Here is a 21,418-nt window from a genome sequence, read left to right as displayed (position 1 = left end):
TAGCCTCTCATCTATTGCTTTTCCTCACAGTCAGCACACACCTCCAGCAAAATTTCTAACAATTTGCTGTCTTTGACCTGCCATGTGCAGAAACTAGGTCATGTTTGCAGGATCTGGGACTCTGGTAGAGTTCCTTGAAGAATCAAGTGACGTCTGAGGGCATCTGTTACATGCAGATCTCACATGCGTGTGACGGTCTTTTCTCCTATTCATAGACAGTTTTACTTCTCTTGTATTCATGGCTATTTTCTGGATGATGAAAATTGCCACAAGTTTGATTACTGTCATGTCTGGTTTCTCAGCAATGAAGACATTGGTAGCAAATATCAATGTAAGTAATACATAAAACAAAATTCATTTAGAGTTAATTTCCCCAAAGTCCCTTTAATAATGTCAACATAACATGCTATATCAAAACGATGATCATTTGGTTTCTAGTATATTGCAGAATATTAATGAGTTTTGAAGGAATTTCTTAAACTTAAAAAAACATGTATTTCTCCTGTGCTACTAAATGGGCTCACATAAATAAGGAAAGTTTGTTTATTTTTGGTCCTTAAAACATTTAAACAGTTTAGTCACCATGGCAACATATATACTATTAAGTAAACAATGAAAAAACTGTCAGTATTTACTGTTCTGTTTTCAGGTCTTATTAACAGCATTGATACAAACTTAAGATAGTAGACACTACATTTAGTGATAGAAATTCATTATGATGTACCAATCATTAAAAAAAAGCTGTTTCAACTACATGAAGTGAAAAAACATAAACATTGATTAATTATAAATGGCCAAGTTCTCACTTTGGTTTGGCCTGTGTAGATCAGCTCTCTTTTTCCCAAACATTCCTTAATTATACACTCCTCTGAGCTGCTGCCAATAATGTATTTTCCCTAAAGCTGGCTTCCTTTTTGCAACCTGTTCACCTTTCCTTGTAACTTTGACTGACTAGTGAGTTTGTCTTATTTTCTTGGTGAGATAGGCAAGAAACTTGCATGCAAAAACTGTTTGTAACTATTCATTAATGCCACTTCCTATGTATGTTTTACATAAAAATACACTCTATGCCAGTACTATGTAATTATTGAATGAAATTAAGTAGTTGTGTCTCCTGTAGTGTTCTATTCCACACATGGTACAACTTAATTCTATCCAAATTTGCCTAATGCTAATATTTTTAGTGGTTGGAAAATGGTGATAGTAATGATTTTCCATATAGTGTTTTATCAGAGAAAGGTACTCACCCACACTACATACACACAAATAACCTATACAAATCATAGACATAAAGATCAATAAGTTTTTATATATGTATATACCATGTAACTGCTACCTAGATCAAGAAAAAAACATTTTTATCACCCCAGAAGGCTCATCCCACGCCATGTCCAGGCAATTACTGTCCCCTCCCTACTCCAAAGAAACCACTATTTAAAAAATTGAGATATAATTCACATATCATAAAATTCGCCATTTTAAAATGTACAATTCAGTAGTTTTTAGTAGATTCACATGGTTGTGTAACCGTCACCACTCTCCAGAACATTTTCATCACCCCGAAAAGAAACTTCATCCCCATTAGCAGTAACTTTCTATTATCCCCTCTCCCAAGCCCTTGGAAAGGACTAATCTACTCTCTGTCTCTATAGATTCTGGACATTTCGTATAAGTGGAATCATATGATATGTGCTCTTTTGTGACTGGTTTATTTCACTTAGCATGTTTTCAAGATTCATCCATGTTATAGCATGTATCACTACTTCATTTCTTTTTAATGACTGAATAATATTCTCTTGTATGAATTTACCACATTTTGATTATCCATTCATCAGTTGATGGGCATTTGAGTTGTTTCCTGTAACCACTATTTTGATGCTAAACTTCACATAAGTAGAATTATACAGTATATATGTAGTATTCACTTATATGGATATATCAAAATTTCCCTGCTCATTCTATGGCTGATGGACACGAGGGTTGCTTCTAAGTTTGGGCTGTTATGAATAAAGATGTTATGAAATTTTTGTACCTGTCTTTTAATGAACATATTTACAGACTTCTGTAGTATATATACATAGGAATGAAATTGATGGGTTGTAGTATTGGTAGAAGTTTGGTTTTATTAATTGTCAAAGAGCCTTGGCAGTAGTTGTACTATTTGACATTCCCACTAGAATGGGACCGTCCATTTAACTATCTGATAACTGGTAGTCCAGTTGCTCCACATGTTCTCCAGGAATTAGTATATTGTCAGCCTTTTACATTTAGCCATTGCGGCGTATGTGTATTGGTATCTAATTGTGGTTTTAATTTGTATTTCCCCATACTTAATGGTTTTGAACACCTTTAAAAGTCATATTATCTGTTTAGATAATCTCTTTTGTAAATTGCCCAACTCTTTTAAAATATTTTTAGATTAGGTTTTCTGCCTATGTCCTATTGATTTGTAGAAGTTTTTCATGTTATCTGAGATATGACTCCTTTGTAAGATACATGTATTACAAATATATTCTTTCAATCTAAGGCTTATATTTCATTTTCTTAACTTTGAAAATTATATTTATTGTACATGCTTTTAAAAATTAGTTTTAATATAGTCTGCATGTTGTTTCTTATAATTTACTTATGCATGAAATACTGCCATAGAAAATATAGGGGGAATATTTGAGCATGTAAATATTCAAGTAACTATATTCTTTTGTCTATTCCAGTTGTCCCAGAGAGCTAAGTTCCTGAGACATGTTACTAATAGTGAAGGGTATAATTTACAAGGAAGCTTTGTCTGATATTGCTATCCCATTTCAACTATACAAAATAACATAACAGGCTTTATTCAATAAGAACATATTGATCAGGGTCTAGTCTATAAATGTTGACATATTGGGAGAGTGAGTGGAAGAGCTTGGTGTTCTTTGAAAGATTTCTGGTTTTATAGTACATAGACATCTTACATATAAACACACTGCTATATATACTGTATCTGTCATCTATATATGACAGAGTTGTGAAAAAATGTTTCAATATGATCTCAATTGTTCAAACATTGGTATTTTGTTTTATTTTATTTAGTTATTCTTCTGCTTAATAATTTCCTAATCTTTTCAAGACAACTTAACTTCCTAGCTGTTATTTTCTGTATGCTTGATTTTATCCATCTGGATACACACATGCACACATATATGGAATTATTTGGAATTAGAAGCAATATAAATAATCAACCCACATATCTTTTGCTTCATTTACTACTCATGACTTCTTTTGACTACCTTTACTTTCTACAGTTTATATTAAATTACATAAATATATTAAATTACATTAAGTAATTTGAAAGATACCTGATGCATATCTTTAGGAACTGAATGGTAGGTTGAGACATAAGCATTCATAGTCACAATCATTCTGGAAATAATTGTCACTACTGATTTGGTGTTTCCAATTTCTGTTTCATTCATTTTCTTTGGATAATAACTATCTGTTTGAAAGTAACTTTTTAAAAAAATAAAAGTTGTATATATTTAAGGTGCATAACATGATGATTTGATTACATATACATAGTGAAATGATTACTGCAGTCAAGCTGATTAACATATCCATCTTCTCACATAGTTACTATTTATGTTTGTGTGTGGTTTTAAAGGTAAACTTTAAAAACTAGAAATTGTCATACTGAGTGAAGTAAGTCAGACAGAGAAAGACAAATATCATATGATATCACTCATATGTGGAATCTAAAATAAGGGTACAAATTAACTTATCTACAAAGCAGATAGTTACAAATATAGAAAACAAACTTATGGTTACCAGGGGGAAAGGGGGCGTGAGGGATAAATTGGTAGATTGAGATTGACATACACACACTACTATATATAAAATAGATAACTAATAAGGACCTACTGTATGGCACAGGGAACTCCACTCAATACTCTGTAATGACCTATATGGGAATAGACTCTAAAGAAGAGTGTATATATGTATACGTATAATTGATTCACTTTGCTGTACAGCAGAAACTAATATAGCATTGTAAATCAACTATACTCTAATAAATATTAATTTAAATAAATAAATAAAGGGATCAATTGCATATACCCACTCTTTTTTAGATTCTTTTCCCATATAGGTCATATCTATGTGGAAAGAACATATTCATGTTTTTTCCAGCCATTAATCAACTTTGCCCTTCTAAAGTAACTCATATGTTAGCTTCAAGAACCGTATATTGATTTTGCCAGTTGCTGAGCTTTATATAAATGGACTTATGTAGAGAATACTCTTTGTGTCAGTCTCTTTTTTAACCAACATTATGTTGTTGAGATTCAGGTATGTTATGTGTAGTTGTTTCTTCTTTCATTCTTGTTGCTGAATAGCAGTCCATTGTGTGAATATACCACAATGTATTTATTTATTCTAATGTTTATGGATCTTTGGGTAATTTTCAGTTTGGAGCTATTATGAATAGTTCTGCTACACTCTTGTTCATATGGTTTTGTCCATATATATAGACATTTCTGTTGAGTATATACCTACAAGTTGAATTGTTGGATGTTAAGGTATAATATATATAATATATATAATATATATATATATATATATAATATTATACATATATATATACCTTATATATATATAATATATATATATTATATTATATATATTATATTATAATATATATATATAAATATATATATATTATATATATATAATTATATATATATAATATATATAATATATATAATATATATAATATATATATATATATATATATATATATATATATATCACCAGGTAATAGAAGTGCTAATTCACTTCCACCCACAATATAAGAGAGGAACTCATTCTTTTAGAGATGCTGGGAGCATCATTTGTCATAGATGACTTTTAAAAAGATCATGTCCAGATTGTTTCTAGGATGGTTTCCAATCTTCTGCATAATTAATCAAATTACTTTTAAAGTATAATTTTAGAAAATATTTTCACATGTGTAAAAGTGTTCTTATTTAGTCAAATATATGCACATATAAAAATACAGACATGAGATAGAAAATAGAGAACAATAGAAACTCTAAATTTCATCAGAGCCCTACCTTTGGAAAGTTAGTAGCCCCAAACAGCAGCTTTAACAAGTTAAAAAACTGGTAACAACTGCTATTTGTTTCTTTTCACTGCTCACTTTACTAGAAAACCAAGACCATGAAAAACTTGGTAGAATTGGTTTTCTGTGTTTTTTAAACAAAAACCTTAGGTCTCACTTTTGTATATGAAGTCTAGTCACAGGAAATTTATCTGTAAAGTGAAACCTATGGATTTTAATCTATAATCTCTCACTGGTTAGAGCAGTCTTCTGTCGCTAAATATGACCTTTTACTTTTAAACAATGGAAGTTAATTTACTTTGGTTTTATTTCATTACATGGTTCTGAGTTAACTCTCTAGAGGTTTTGATACCCCCAGAAATTGGCAGACTAACATCCAGATAGCTGCTCTCTCTTGGTCCTCATGGCTGCCTGGTTATAGTTAAAAATAGTAATAATAAGGTGAGCTTTCTTTTCTTCCTATAAAATGAATGAGAATTGAATTCCTGTAGAGAACACTACTCCACTTGTTGGCAGTCTTGAACTCCTCATTCCCAGGAAGGATTGTAAAAATGTTTTATGTGCAAATGTCACTTGCCTGACATTTTCCACTAATTTTCACTAACTTAATACCCACTCAGTTGGATTGGTGAGCAGTGATTAATTAGCAATGCATAACAATTGCATGAAAGGGAGCAGGAATTTTGAAGAATGTCAACGATGACTTCAATGCCTATCAAAATGTCATCAATGTATTTATTCCATTGCCCTAAGAAAAAAAACGGGATCATCTTCACTAATCAATTATTACTAAAGATAGCTGATACTATATTATTCCTGATACAGGATTTTATAGATAAACAGTAAAATATTTAAGAGCAGTAAGAGACCTCAAGAGGGAGCCTTGTTTAGTTCACTACCTTCAGGCACTTAAAATACAATTATTCCCATTTTCACACTAGAAATTTGTTGTAGATTGATTAGAAGTGGTCCAACTGTGGTCACTGAACTAGGGAGTAGTGGTAGGAAACCACTTCCACTAAGACTAAAGTGTTCCAGCCTCTGTCTCATGTCACTGTACAGTTCTTTTGTTTCAGGTGAAATTGCCATTTGTTTCTCTTTCAAATGAAAATGGGAGATTTCAGAGAGAGATTATTAAAATCATGTAAGATACTCTCATATACTACCAGTCAAAGTGTAATTTGGTACAACTTGTTTGGGAAGCAATTTGGCAAGAGCCTTAAAAATGTTTTTATATATTACTCACTAATTTTACTTCTAAAAATACTGTCCTTAGACAACCAGATATAGGTACAGGGTATTTGTTATGACTTGATTTATGAAAGGGAAAACTGAAAATCTCAATATCCAGTTATAATGCAATGGTTAAGTGAATTGTGTTATAATGATATTAGGGATTATTATGCAATGATTCAAATTTTGTTTTTAAATCAATATTTCATGGCATGGGAAATGATTATAATATGACATTGAGTGATTATAGCATGAAATAAAACTTTAGAGACTCAAGTTTTATGAAAATGCTATATACATATATAAATATGTATAAATAATGAATAAATTTTATTTTCTTCTTTATAGTCTTTTGATTTCCCATGTTTTGTATAATGAGTGTTAAAATACATTCTAAAGTATGTTCCAAGAATGAATAAAAGAGGATAAACCTTCTTCCTTTGACTCTAGTCAACCATTTCCTTAGAGAATCTTGATTTAACTTCTTGGTTTCTAATTAAAGTATGTAGGCTCACTCTTCTTCGAAGCTTCCTCTAAGCACTAATACCATAATGGATGAAAGTGATGGGGGAAGGAATCTACCTGAGTGACATTTATCAAATGTTCTCTCTATGCTAATATCTAGTTCAGATCCTTTCAAGATATACACTACAACTTATGTATAAAATAAGATGACTTCCCTTTGGCAAATAGTAATGGATAAATAAATAATTTGTCAGAGAATCCTCATGTCTTTACTGACACATTCTATATGCATTATATTTACTGGATCTAAAATGAAAGGGTTTAGTTATAAATGGAAACAAATTTGCAAAGATTTTTGTAGTACACTAAGAACAAGAAAACATCAGAAAGTGACAGATGTTATATTTTATTGCTGGTTGAGCTTCACTCAGGAGCATGGCTTAAGAGCTGGAACTCAACAGTTTTGGATTTTGCTAGTAATTTATCGAGAGGCCTTGAGCAAATCACATAACCTTTATGTTATATACATTTGCGTTTTCTGTAAAATGGGGCATTGGACTAGGAGCAGTGATTTTTCAAGGTTTTCCTGTCTGGAAGCTCCAGGGAGTCAGGCACCATGAGAGTTTTAGCTCATGGATCTGGAGGGCCTGCATAGTAGCCAGCATGTAACTAGCACATAACCAGAGCTCAGTAGCTATGAGTTAAATGAATGAATGTGACCTCTGGAGCCCTGCCTAGGAGTCTGCTTTTCCATCAGACTTTCATCCAGCATAATTCTGCTTGCATCTGCTTTACATATTGAGCATAAGGTAAGATTTCATTAAAAAGTAAAGGATAATTTTATTGCTGTAAATAAAATTTTGAAATCTCTAGGACAAAGTCCTTTCAACTCTGTGATAATTTAATGTTAGTACAGTGTGCTATTATTTAAAAATACAGATCACAACACCTTTATTCTCATTTTTCCCTTCTATACAATACCAAATTCTATGATAGAGCTGTATATAAATTGTATTTATGACACAGTGAGGGATAGTCTATTTTTTTTGATGGATGAATCAGAGGTGACTAGACAGAGAAGGAGATGATGGGGTATGCCAGTCAAAAGGAACAGCATGTGTAAAGGCAAACAGCCATGAGCAAGCATGGCAACTTTAGAGAGGTGAGAAATATCATGTGACTGGGATACAGGGTTGAAGGGAGGTAGTAAGGGTTGTGGCTGGAGGAGGCTCCCACCATAAAGAACCTTGTATGCTTGCTTAGGACTTGAGCTTTATCTGGTGGGGAAGCAAGCTTTTAGATTTTTAAGAAAGTGAGATAACATGATTATATTTATGTTTTATTAAGAGTTCTCTATAAGGACCTACCATATAGCACAGGAAACTCTACTGAATACTCTGTAATGGCCTATATGGGAAAAGAATCTAAAAAAAAAAGAGTCATATGTATATGTATAACTGATTCACTTTGTTATACACCTGAAATTAACACAACATTGTAAGTCAACTATACTCCAATAAAAAAATTTTTTAGAAAAAGGGGTTCTCTAGTCTCAGTGGGTTTTTTTGGGTTTTTTTTTTATAATTAGTTTTTATTGGAATATAGTTTGCTTTACAGTGTTGTGTTAGTTTTTGCTGTACAACAAAGTGAATCAGTTATACATATACATATATCTACTCTTTTTAGATTATTTTCCCATATAGGTCATTACAGAGTATTCAGTAGAGTTCCCTGTGCTATACAGTAGGTTCTTATTAGTTATCTATTTTATATATAGTAGAGTATATATGTCAATCCTCACATCCCAATTTATCCCTCCTTCCCCCCGCTTTCCCCCCTTGGTAACCATAAGTTTGTTTTCTACAACTGTGACTTGATTTCTGTTTTGTAAATAGGTTCGTTTGTACCATTTTTTTAGATTCCACGTATAAGCAATATCATATGATGCTTGTCTTTCTCTGTCTGACTTACTTCACTCAGTATGACAATCTCTAGGTCCATCCATGTTGCTGCAAATGGCATTTTATTCTTTTTTATGGCTGAGTAATATTCCATTGTGTGTGTGTGTGTGTGTGTGTGTGTATATATATATATATATACACACACACACACACATCTTGTTTATCCCTTCCTCTGTCAGTGGAAGGGAAGAAAAAAGACCTACAAAAACAAACCCAAACAATTAGAAAATGGCAATAGGAACACATATCAATAATTACCTTAAATGTAAATGGATTAAATGCTCCAACCAAAAGACACAGACTGGCTGAGTTGATACAAAAACAAGACCTGTATATATACTGTCTACAAGAGACCCACTTCAGACCTAGGGACACATACAGACTGAAAGTGAGGGGATGGAAAAAGATATTCCATGCAAATGGAAATCAAAGGAAAGCTGTAGTAACAATACTCATATCCGACAAAATAGACTTTAAAATAAAGACTGTTACAAGAGACAAGGAAGGACACTACATAATGTTAAGGGATCAATCCAAGAATAAGATATAACAATTGTAAATATATATGCACCCAACATAGGAGCACCTCAATATATAAGGTAAATGCTAACAGCAATAAAAGGGGAAATTGACAGTAACACAATAAAGAGTGTGGGACTTTAAAACCCACTTAGACCAATGGGCATATCATTCAGACAGAAAATTAATAGGGAAGCACAAGCCTTAAATGACACATTAGACCAGATAGATTTAATTGATATCTATAGGACATTCCATCTAAAAGCAGCAGAATACATTTTCTTCTCAAGTGCACAGGGAGCATTCTCCAGGATAGATCACAACCTGGGCCACAAATCAAGCCTCAGTAAATTTAAGAAAATTGAAATCATATCAAGCATCTCTTCTGACCACAAAACTATGAGATTAGAAATCAATTACAGGAAAAAAAAAAAACAAACTGAAAAACACAAACACATGGAGGCTAAACAGTATGTTACTAAACAACCAATGGATCACTGAAGAAATCAAAAAGGCATTCAAAAAATACCTAGAGACAAATGACAATGAGAACATGACAATCCAAAACCTGTGGGATGCAGCAAAAGCAGCTCTAAGAGGGAAGTTTATAGCAATACAATCTTACCTCAGAAAACAAGAAAAATCTGAAATAAACAACTTAACCTTACACCTAAAGCAACTAGAAAAAGAAGAACAAACAAAACCTAAATTTAGTAGATGGAAAGAAATAATAAAGATTAGAGCAGAAATAAATGAAATAGAGACAAAGAAAACAGTAGCAAAGATCAATGAAACTAAAAACTTGTTCTTTGAGAAAATAAGCAAAATTGATAAACCTTTGGCCAGATGCATCAAGAAAAAAAGGGAGAGGACTCAAATCAGTAAAATTAGAAATGAAAAGGGAGAAGTTACAACTGACACCACAGAAATACAAAGGATCATAAGAGACTACTACAAACAACTATATTCCAATAAAATGGACAACCTAGAGTAAATGCACAAATTCTTAGAAAGGTACAACCTTCCAAGACTGAACCAGGAAGAAAAAGAAAATATGAACAGACCAATCACAAGTACTGAAATTGAAACTGTGATTAAAAAATTCCAACAAACAAAAGTCCAGGACTACATGGCTTCACAGCTAATTCTATCAAACATTTAGAGAAGAGTTAACACCTATCCTTCTGAAACTCTTCCAAAAAATTTCAGAGGAAAGAACACTCCCAAGCTCATTCTATGAAATGAGACAAAGATCTCACAAAAAAAGAAAATTATAGGACAATATCACTGATGAACATAGACACAAAAATTCTCAACAAAATATTAGCAAACCAAATCCAACAACACATTAAAAGGATCATACACCATGATCAAGTGGTGTTCATCTCAGGGATGCAGTGATTCTTCAATATATGTAAATCAATCAGTGTGATACACTACATTAACAAACTGAAAAATAAAAACCATATGATCATCTCAGTAGATACAGAAAAAGCTTTTGACAAAATTCAACATCCATTTATGATAAAAACACTCCAGAAAGTGGGGCATAGGGGGAACCTACCTCAACATAATAAAGGTCATATACAACAACCCACAGCAAACATCATTCTCAATGGTGAAAAACTGAAAGCATTTCCTCTAAGATCAGGATCTAGTCTCAGTGTTGAGGTTAGAGCTTTGGAGCCTAAGGGGTATCTGTTATGATACCTCTTGATCTTGGGTTTGATGAAACTGGCATCATAAATACTCAATTTTTCTTTTTCAGACCATGGCATTCTTCCTTTTTTTCACACTTGGTTTGCAGAATTCTAAAAACGACCCCTTATATACAACCATAGCTCTTCCAAAGAGAAAACTTATTGTCTTAATTAAGAGTCTACTTTGATTTATTTCTATCCTGACATGAAGAAGGGATAAGTAATCAACTTGGGAGACAAATAAAAGAGGTCACTTTTAACTGAATATGTTCTACTGAAATGCAATTTCATTTGTTTATAACTATGAGATATCCAATGGGGAATATACCAGCGAGAGGTTGGATATGACATTCAAGGCAGAGTACATTGAAACTGGGACCAATGGACCAGGTGTGAGAGTCATCTTGCATGATAACTTTATTTTATCACTTAAAACTAAATTTTGCCTTGCTTAAGACATGTATTAGGGCTTTCATATACAGAAAAAAATAACACTATACTCATATTTTGATGACAGACACATCGTGATAGAGCACATGCTCTGTATACGGATTGGGAAGGAGCTTGCCACTAGGGGTGACTTTGGTCTATTTTAACACTTAGTTTTAATTTGTCACTTTATAACATCTGGACTTTAGTATATCCCGTGAATCAAAATAATGAGGCAATGTCTTAAGGAAAGTGAAAAAAAACCGGAAAGATGCACTTAAAATGCAATAAAAATCCTCTTTTGATATGCCACTAAACAGAGAATATTGCTAACATTGGAAGATTTCATTTGCAGCATGAATCTTGAAAGAAATAATTAAAAGGGCATAAAATGACTATTACCAAATTGAATCTAAAACAATGAAAATTCTGTAAGGTAAATGGGATAGAAATAGATTGATCCATTTTCCCATTAAGCAATTCAGTGCAATGTTTATGCATGTGTGTATGTATTTTAAAATTGCTTTTATGTTTTTTGCTTTCTAGCACCAGTTTCATTTTCAACTTGAGGAAAATATAATATTAACACTAGTTAAAGCTTAAAATGTTTTCAGGCTCCTGCTGAAATACTTTCTTAATTCTGCTTGGAACCTCATCAAACAGCCAAGAAACAGAATTCAGGCAGGAGTGGAAAATGAAATTAAAAAAGCAAACTGCTTTTTTAGAGAACTAAAAAAAACAGTAAATTTTGTAGGAATACTCATGTTCAGTAGGGAAAATTAAAACTAGCCTTTCTTTAACTTTTGCCATGTGCAAGACTAAATTGGGCTAACTCAAGTTCTTTCATTTAATTCCTACAATGAACCTATGAAATAAACACTATCATCCCATTTCGCAGATGGGGTTTAGAGTCATTAAATAACTTGCCTTAGGTTACAGAGGCAATAGGTGGTAGATTTGCACCCAGACCCATGTCCTCTTGAGGTTGATCTTTTATGGTACCTTTAAGTCATAAGTAATGACTTCTAGGCAGCACATGCTTCCATGTCACCTTGGCAATGCTCCTATCATAGCACTTTTCTCACTGTATTATAATTGTCTCTTTACATGCCTACCTCCCCCTACTTCATGGTTACCCTACTTCATGGTTACCTCCCCCAAAGCAAAGAGCATCTTATTTATCCTTCTAGTTCCAGGAATTTAATGCAGTGGCATGCCCCATAGTAGAAGCCCAATAAGCGCTTATTGAATGACTAATATTGTCAGAAGTCACTAAAAGTTAATATAGTAAAAAAAAAATTTATATTATTATGGAAAATAACTGATGTGAAAAGTGCCAATTGCTTCTATATCCCTGTTAAGTGTTCCTTTCCTTAAAGAGGAACTGTTTCAGAAAGATAGGTGAGCTGATTGCTACTGCATATAGGAATTCAAAGGAGTAAGAAAAAATCCACAAAGATGCTTAAGTGATGTGAGATAGTATCACAGTACTAGGAAAGGTTAAAGGGAGGGATGCTGAAATCATCATTTAATGAACGGTCTTTACATTTATGATGGGCTCGTCTTCTACACATGGAAGCAACCAGCTTTTCATTTCAAAGAGAAATTTCCTTTTCATTGATAGTGAACCCCTAATAAAAGGAAAGTCAGGGGATATTCCAAGACTTAGGTAATTGTTTAAAGGTTAAAATGCAATTAGTACAGGAAAGAAAACCATTTTGTATTAAAACATTATTCAATATAACTTAATGAGGAAAAATCAACTTAGACTTCAGCTTGAGGGATTCAAATTCTATCAAAGAAAAACATTTCCGATTATAAGGAATAGTTTACCAAGGGAGTTGGGAGAGGATTCTAAGTGAGTTTGCACATGCATCTTTAAATTGGGCAGTCCTGACTTCTATAATCATATCTTGCTTGATGATGCTCTGATGATAATGCGAGGATAATATCCATTTTAACCTGGGTCTTTAATTGCCCTGTCTGAAAGCTACAGGGAATAAAAGCTTTGTACCGCTATCTCTCTAAGCATGTTTCTGCCATTTGTTCCCCCTTCTAAAGGATACTTAGAGCTTATTCTGCTGTTGCTTTCAGCAGTCTTTAGGAGTCAAAGACCCAAATGAGCAAGGGCTGCCATGTAACATGATGTGCCCACCTTGCCAGCATTGACATTGCCAGTTGACTAAGCCCTACAGAAGGCTGGTGAATATTCTTTTCACTCCCTGAGCATGAACTCATTAGTAAAATGAAAATACATATTTCAGAGTGAAGAAAGCACATTGAGAGTGGAGTTATATCAGCCATGTCAAATTTCATGTCATGTTGCAAAGGTGCTTCTGTTGATTTTGTTGTCTTATAACTGGTTAATACGAATCCACCTCCTATGTGTAGTAAAAGTCCATTATCCTGAATTTTGATTTAGTTATGAAAAAATTCTAAAACAGCAACTAGATAAAATGAATGTTAATGACCTATCTTAGTTGGCTTTTTGATGACATTATATTAAATATTTTTCTGAGACACTTCCTGGCCATTTTAAGACTCTGTTGTCTCTATGGTGAGATCCATACCCCCTCAGAGCTTTAGCACATGGTGCTGTATTATAATAGCCCATATGCTCATCAGCCCATCCCACTGGATTTTTATATCTTTCAGAGCAGAGCTGTGTCTTGTTACCTTTTTCCTTAATACACTGTTTTGCAGACTGTGTCATAGTCAATAAGTATGTTAGATTACTTTTTTTTTTTTTTCTGAAATAGTCCCTCTCTATTTTCTTCTCACTTATGCATCTCTCACTTTCTTCAGGTCCTCTCCATCTGTCCCAAGGACATGAGAGCTGATATCTGTGTTCATCTAAACCGGAAGGTTTTTAATGAGCATCCTGCTTTTCGATTGGCCAGCGACGGGTGTCTGCGTGCCTTGGCGGTAGAGTTTCAAACTATTCACTGTGCTCCTGGGGACCTCATTTACCATGCTGGAGAAAGTGTGGATGCCCTCTGCTTTGTGGTGTCAGGATCCTTGGAAGTCATCCAGGATGATGAGGTGGTGGCTATTTTAGGTACTGTGAACTTTCCTAACATAGTAGCAAACGTGTAACAGTTTTAGAGATTTTACTTCTCAGGTTTCTTAAGAGAAATTTCCTTTGCTTGGTGACTTTGGAAATTGGGTCACTAATGAGATGATGAGTCTCAGTGAAAACTAGTAATTCCGTTTCAGCAGAGAACATTAGTATTGGTCATAGCTTAATGGGCTGCATGAGGGTTTGATTAAATTTTCTTTGGCCACATAGGGCAGTGCCTTTTAGACTGGAGGTAATCGCAGCCTAAGGTGGCTGTACCTCCATGTTGGTAAGTGTGAAAATGGCTTGTGAAATGATTGTCAGTTTAGTAACCTGAGTGTTAGTCTCAGAGGGACAATAGAACCCGTGTAGTTCAACATTTCCTTTTAGAGATGTATAAATTGAGGCCCAGAAAACTTTAGTGACTGGCCCAGCTAGTTAGTAAATGAGTTAGGGCTTGAGTACAGATCATCTTACGCTAAACCTCTCTGCTTCCTCACAGTGGACCTAAGTAGTGAGCTGAAAGTGATGAGGAGGTAAATGAATTTGACCCATTATATTGGAAGAATCACAATGCAAGTAAACTTAGGTTTTTAAAGCTGGTTTTGTCCATCTACACTTATGAATCAGGAAAGTTATTCAGCTAATAGTAAATTTGTTCTAAAATTCAGAGACCTGGTAGATAGTTGCACTGATGAAAAAAGGCAGTGACAGAACATGTGAGTGACAAAATTTTTAAAAGTTACATGTTTGGGGACAGTGTAATCCATTTTACATTTTATCTTGGTAAAAAAATTGCTAAGTGATATTTTAGATCATTTTCTGCTCAAATATCTGCAGCATGAATTCCACATAGATAAAAAAGGAAGCAATAATGAGGTCAGAGGAGAATCATTTCTTGTGTTTTTTCAAGTAAAATAAGTTAGAACTACAGGATGTCAACTCCCTTTTGATCACATTTTTCATGGCTTGTATCTCATGAAAAATGAGCTCAATTTTTAAACTATTGGATTTTTTAGCTACTGAGGTCAACCTACCATAGCTTGAATGCCACTTATTCTCATAAGTAAAGACTGACTGATGTATTTTAGAAACTGCAAAAGCAAAATCCAGCCGCAAAATAAAGGACTGATTTCAAAAAACACAATTACTTGAAAAAGACAGAATTGAGAATTGAGAAACAATGACTCTTCATAGGAAAATAGGTTCAGTAAAATTTGTAAGGGTTACAGAAAATGATTCAGTGTTGCAAATGACTGAACACTATTGTTTGTAACCCTTTCCTTAACTGTTGAGAAATAATATTACATTTATGCATAAATCTCTTTTAGAAACTTTTTATTTTTGATTTTTTTTTTTTTTTGCAAGAAAAATGCATACAGTACTTAGAGTCAGCACTCTGGGTGTGTTTAATGCTGCTTAGCGGTTGTTCTGCTTTGTTTCTTGGAGTATAAAGGAGTTATATAATCCTTCATTAAAAAGTGTACATTTTGCCAGAACAATCCTTTGTGGTAAAATGGAGTATATACACACTACAACCATTCTTGTTTGCTTAAAGAAGAGGATAAAACACAAGCCCAAAACAGGTGTATTTTTTCCTGCATGTTCATGTCAATGGTGGGTGGGAGAACAGACATAAAATATGTTTACACTAAAGTGAGTACTGTCATGATAAATTACCTCGGCTGTGCACTCATTGTCATTTGCTTTGCCCCATTTTCTTCATTATAGCTTCACCTTGGTAGATTCTTTTCTAAAAAGATGGATGGAGAAAGCCCTGAGTGTAGTACCTCTGGGCTGGATCTGCTAAGCTGGAATCATTTGCTCAGTGAGACAGACAAAATGCATTTTCTTTTCATTTTAAAATAAAATGGTAGCTGGTTTTGCCCAATGACACAGTAAAAATGAACACAGGGCCCCTGGGTATTGGCCCAGTCTCATCATATATCTGTCATGTTTTATTTCTTTGAATGCATGCTTTTTGTTTATCCTCCTCAAAAATCTTGAGATTTCAGAGACTTTTCATCTCTTGGTTTAATGAGTCAAATTATATATACACATCTCTGGCAATCTTTCTTTATCGTGTGGGCCTCTAACAAAGATTAGTTCAGCCAAAAGACAGTCAGAAGGTTTTTGTTTAAAAAAAAAATGTTTAGATCTATAAGTGATCTTCCAAAGAGGAGGTAAGTGCGTGGTGGGGAGGCATGGGCTCAAAGGGTCACCTAGGTGCCATGGTGCTGGGCAAAGACACTGTCCTCATGGAGTCTGTGATTTGGGTCATTGGTGGCGAGATAGTCGTGGAGACAAGCTTTGGGAACTCTGCCTTGGTGTTGCACCTTCCGCTAATCTGGCTTTATAGGAAGGCAATCTGAGGAGACTGTGGACAAGGAGTATGGACTCATGGTGACTTTCTGCAGGAGATGGAGTGTGATGTCATACGCGAGAGACGACTGCACCACATGCAGTGGTGTGTCTGCCATGGTCTAGATACACCCTTGTGCTCATATGGTTTACAGGTTCCACCCATGAGGCAGCTGAAGTCCGGTGCCTGCTGCCCTGTGCTTCACCTGAGGGGCTTGGAACCTGACAGAAGGGCCTTCCTTAACGAACCAGCTTCGTGACCTGTAGATCAGTCGTCACACCAGCTCCGTTGTGTGACTTCTCAGTGTGGTTTCCATTGGGGACACATGTTTTCAGATTTTTCTAAACCAAAAATACTTTCTTTTACAATTAAAAAGGTTTTTTGTTTTTTTGTTTAACACAACATACTTTAACAATGTTTTAGGAAAGGGAGAGGGGAAAATAGTAACTCGTCAGCATCACTTCTGACACTTTGTGACTGTTCATTCCTTTTCTACTATTTTTTCTTCTTACCTTCTCATTTTTTGGTAGCCTAATTACAAACTTAATGGAAAGTTGCAAAAATTATCAGCATGTGAAGTTTGACATACAGCCTTAGGTTTTCTACCTTACTGAATAAGTTGATTAGGTCTTCAATATCTTTACTTATTTCTTTTTCCTCTTGATCTATTTTTGAACTGAGAGTGGCATGGTAAAGTATTTTATTATTAAGGTGTTTTATCTATGTCTCTTTGTATCTCCTGTAGTTTGTACCTTATAGTGGTTGTTGCTGTGTTATTTGGTGTGCAAATATTCATAACTATTATATCTTCATTTTGAATTGTGTCTTTTAGCATTGAAATGTGTCCTTTTTCATCATGACCCTTATAAGGGTCAGACAGAAACAGCATCCTCTCCCCCATCTCAGTATACCTCAAAAAAATGAGAATTTGTTTTAAATTGGTCTGATAAATAGGCCTTGCTCTCTCTTACACTGATTTATTTGCCAGTTGAAAGGTAGAAAACTGAAGTCGTTTTAAAATTAATTAAAAATCTCTGAATCCAAAAACCAGGTGCCGTGCATTCTTTTGGATCCTTGCCTCTAAACGGTCTCTTGGTAGGTACCTAATTCTTTAGTGTGTCAAAAGTGTTAAGGTGTTTAATGAATAAGTTCTGAAGCAGAACTAATTAATGGAAAGATAAAAAATGTAGTCAATAAATACCTTCTTTTTTAACACTGAGAGGTGGCTTCAAGTTGTTTTCTAAATAGGGCATAGGAAGATAATTGCAGTTCATGTCTTTTTGTAATGTGAAGTTCTTTCAGTTCTTACACCTTCACTTTTTTTTTTCTTTTGACCTTCCCACTTTTTATGAAACACAAAGAATTCCAAACTAAGTTCATGATGCATACATAATATTTTATATGCTTTAATATCATCTTACTTTTTAGTTTTTACCCTATAATTATTTAATGTGAACAGAGTTACTGGTATGCCTAAAATAGCCAGGTTACTTTTAAGTGTCTCGACAAAGTATATTGTACCTTATAGAGCCTATAAAAATGGCATTTCCCCACTAACTTTAGACCCAACTCCTAAGATATTTGTTTTGCTGCATTCACATTTTGTCTTTTCTCATCTGTGTTCACTGATTTTTAGAATCATATAGTTGGAATTATTAATATAAGACAATCTGTATCTAAGTCTTTTAATTGTAACTTTAAATTCCCAAGAGAAATATGCTTGTTTATGTAGAGTTTGGATGGAAGGGTTAGATGCTCCTATCAAGTTGGGGGAAGAGGGCATAAGTGAGGAAGGGAAAGACAGAATTAAATGAACTTCATAATATAAAAAGTGTAATTTCTAGAACCTGGGTTAAGATTCCATTTTAATTAGAATCAGTTATTTAGAATCAGTTCATCTCTTATAAACATTTGTGCATTATCAAAGAAAACATAAATTATAGTTCTCAAAATTCAAAATCTGCTGCTTATTTTTATTCCAAAAAGAAAAAATCTGAGATGTGAAAGAATAATATTCTGCTGTTTCGAGAATTTGTGAAAATGTGACTTTTGTGTTGTGGTTAAGATTTCTTCCCATATACTTGTTATTAACAGTCGAGTGCTTCACACTTTAAAGTCTTAAAAGGGCTATCCCCAAGCCCCAGAAAATTATTTTCTTTTGCATCCACATTTCTGTGTTTTGAGATGCTGTACTATGAACCAGGTAGGTTTGCTTTACATATTATGATGATGACGAACTTAGTTAATTTAGTCATTTTTATAATAGGCAAACCAGTTATTTGCTTTAAAAAATTGCATGCTTATCTTGTTTTAAACTTTCTAAGTAGTGATTAAAACATTTATCTATGGTTTAAATTATACACTTTAGAGTTCCTCAGCATGTAGATTTTTGGATAAAATATAGTCTTTACAATCTGGTAGTTTAGACTTAACTTCAAACCCTCTCCCTACTATCCTTCAAAACCAAGTCTTGTTCATTCTGTCTCCTTGGTGTCTCTTTAACCTATCCTTAATGTCCCTTCCCATGACCACTGCTCTTAAAATTTTGGTTCTGGATTGTGGCTGCCATCTGAAAAGCCTATCTACTCTCAATCTGTTATCAACTTCAACCTCCAAATCTATGTTATGCTACCACCACAATAATTTTTCTAAAATATAAAATATCTTGTTAGTCTCCTTGTTAGGAATGTCGTTTTAGCACCTTGGGGATAAAATGTTAGCTCTTAGCATGGGCTATGAAGCCATTTAGGTCTTGGTCTTTGCCCTCCTTTCCAGCCTGATTTGTGCTATTCCCTATTCCTACTCTATTTTCACCATATTGAATTGCAGGAAGTTTCCTAAGCACCAAGTTCTCTTACTGGCAAGCTATTGCATATACTGCTTCCTTTGTTTAGAACATTTTTTCTCCTCTTTTTAATTGTCTCTTGCTTCTTCATCTTCTTTTACTCTTTCCCTTCTTGCCCTAGTCTGGATCAGATGCCTCTGTTCTGGGCTTCTACTTCATGCCTACACAGGGTTCTTAGTCTATCTTTTACTTGTTTGTACTCCTACTGCATTGTGAGTACTTGAAATGTCTTGCTTATTTTTGTCTCTCTGTCATCTGTGATAGGACCTCTTAAACAGGTTCTCAGTAAAGGTTCAGTGAGCAAAATTAGCCAGCACTTTGTTTTGCCATTAAGCAGTTTTTATAATTGTTTTAGTTCTGGGTGCCTACAAAAAATGTGCTGTATTCTGTTGCCATTTTCTTTATGTTTTATCTTGAGATACTGACTACCCTCTGTTTCTCTTTCATCTATATGATTTTAGTAAAATGCATTTCCCTAAGACTCTTGCTTTAGCATAGATCTAGTATGGACTGAGAAAATATTTTCCTACTGTTAGTCAGGCAGTTTGAACAAGGAGAATAAAAAGAGATAAATGTTAAATATCTCAGGCCACTAACAACTCTTTAATAAAACACTCCTTCCTTGTTCTCCATCAGGAACTCCCAGTAGCAAGAAAGAATCTAACTTGTACCCTGGTCATTGACCATGGTAGAAAAACTTTATATCTGTGGAAGGGGATTTGACTTTAATTCCTAAAAGTGACATTACTTTTGCCATCAACTGGAATGAATAGGTCTACAAATTAGAATTAATTTTATTAGAAAATTAACATTTAAGAGTTAAAAGGGGCTTATGGAAAGGAAAATCATATGTGTAGTTAGTAATTGAGCTTGCCTATACTTAAGTAAAATTTAAACTCTATAGTAATGTTTTGATTTTAAGATTCCCTATCAAAATATTTAAAGTATATTTTTGAGAAATGGAATCCAGACCCCTTTGAAAGTCTGATTTAAGTACCAATAGTTGTTAAATACTCATTATCTTATAAGCATTATTACATCAAATTCTCTAATTTACTCTGTGAAAAAAGTACTTGCTGTAATCATCTTACAGATGAAAAAACCAAGGCTCTGCAGTATCAGGCAATTCGCCCTAGGTCACAGCTAGAAAATAAGTGGTGGGTATATGATTTGAACCCAGACTTATCTAACTCAATGTCCATTCTCTTAACCATCACATTACAAATGTGACGCTTTCTTTAACAGGAATTTTAAAATGGAATTTTGAAATTATACAACTAGTTGGTTTAATCTTGACAGAAAATGGAGGGCCTATGTTAACTTTACCAATTTGTTTCCTTTTATTAAAAAAAATTTTTTTTCTAACAACACTAAGTACCACACCAGTGTATGTTACAAAAAACCAAACATGACCCAAGTATAAGATGGTTAATCAGCTATGAAATATCTACAAATATGGTCCTCCTCCAAGTGACTAGTTTACCCCAGGCAGGTGTTTAGGACTGGGGAGAACTGGCTCAGAGTGTGAATCTCATGAGCCCTCAGAACACAAGATAAGGATCTTAAGTTCTGCTTATGGGTCTTTCATCTGGGTGTTGGAAGCGTTCAGGGTCCATCTAGTTGGTAGGTATTAAAGTGGAAATGAAGCTTTTAAGAATGCTCCAGGATTGCAAGAATGGCCACAAATCTTTGCAGTTTCTTCCATGAAGAGGTGGAGTCTGTGTCTCCACTCATTGAGTTTGTACTGGCCT

General features: G+C 34.0%; 1 protein-coding gene across 1 annotated transcript in view; it reads left to right on the top strand.

Annotated features, from left to right (window-relative positions):
- Nucleotides 1-21,418, top strand: part of KCNH5 (potassium voltage-gated channel subfamily H member 5) — a 345,928-nt gene that overhangs the window by 257,484 nt on the left and 67,026 nt on the right. The window contains exon 9 of the mRNA XM_061182660.1: nt 14,208-14,460. Coding sequence (XP_061038643.1) covers nt 14,208-14,460 — 253 coding nt within the window. The remainder of the gene's footprint in view (nt 1-14,207; nt 14,461-21,418) is intronic.

This window comes from Eubalaena glacialis, chromosome 2 (genome assembly GCF_028564815.1).
Source record: "Eubalaena glacialis isolate mEubGla1 chromosome 2, mEubGla1.1.hap2.+ XY, whole genome shotgun sequence".
Taxonomy (NCBI): Eukaryota; Metazoa; Chordata; class Mammalia; order Artiodactyla; family Balaenidae; genus Eubalaena; species Eubalaena glacialis.
The sequence above is the reverse complement of the archived record's forward strand: the minus strand, read 5'-3'. Positions and strand labels throughout refer to the sequence as shown.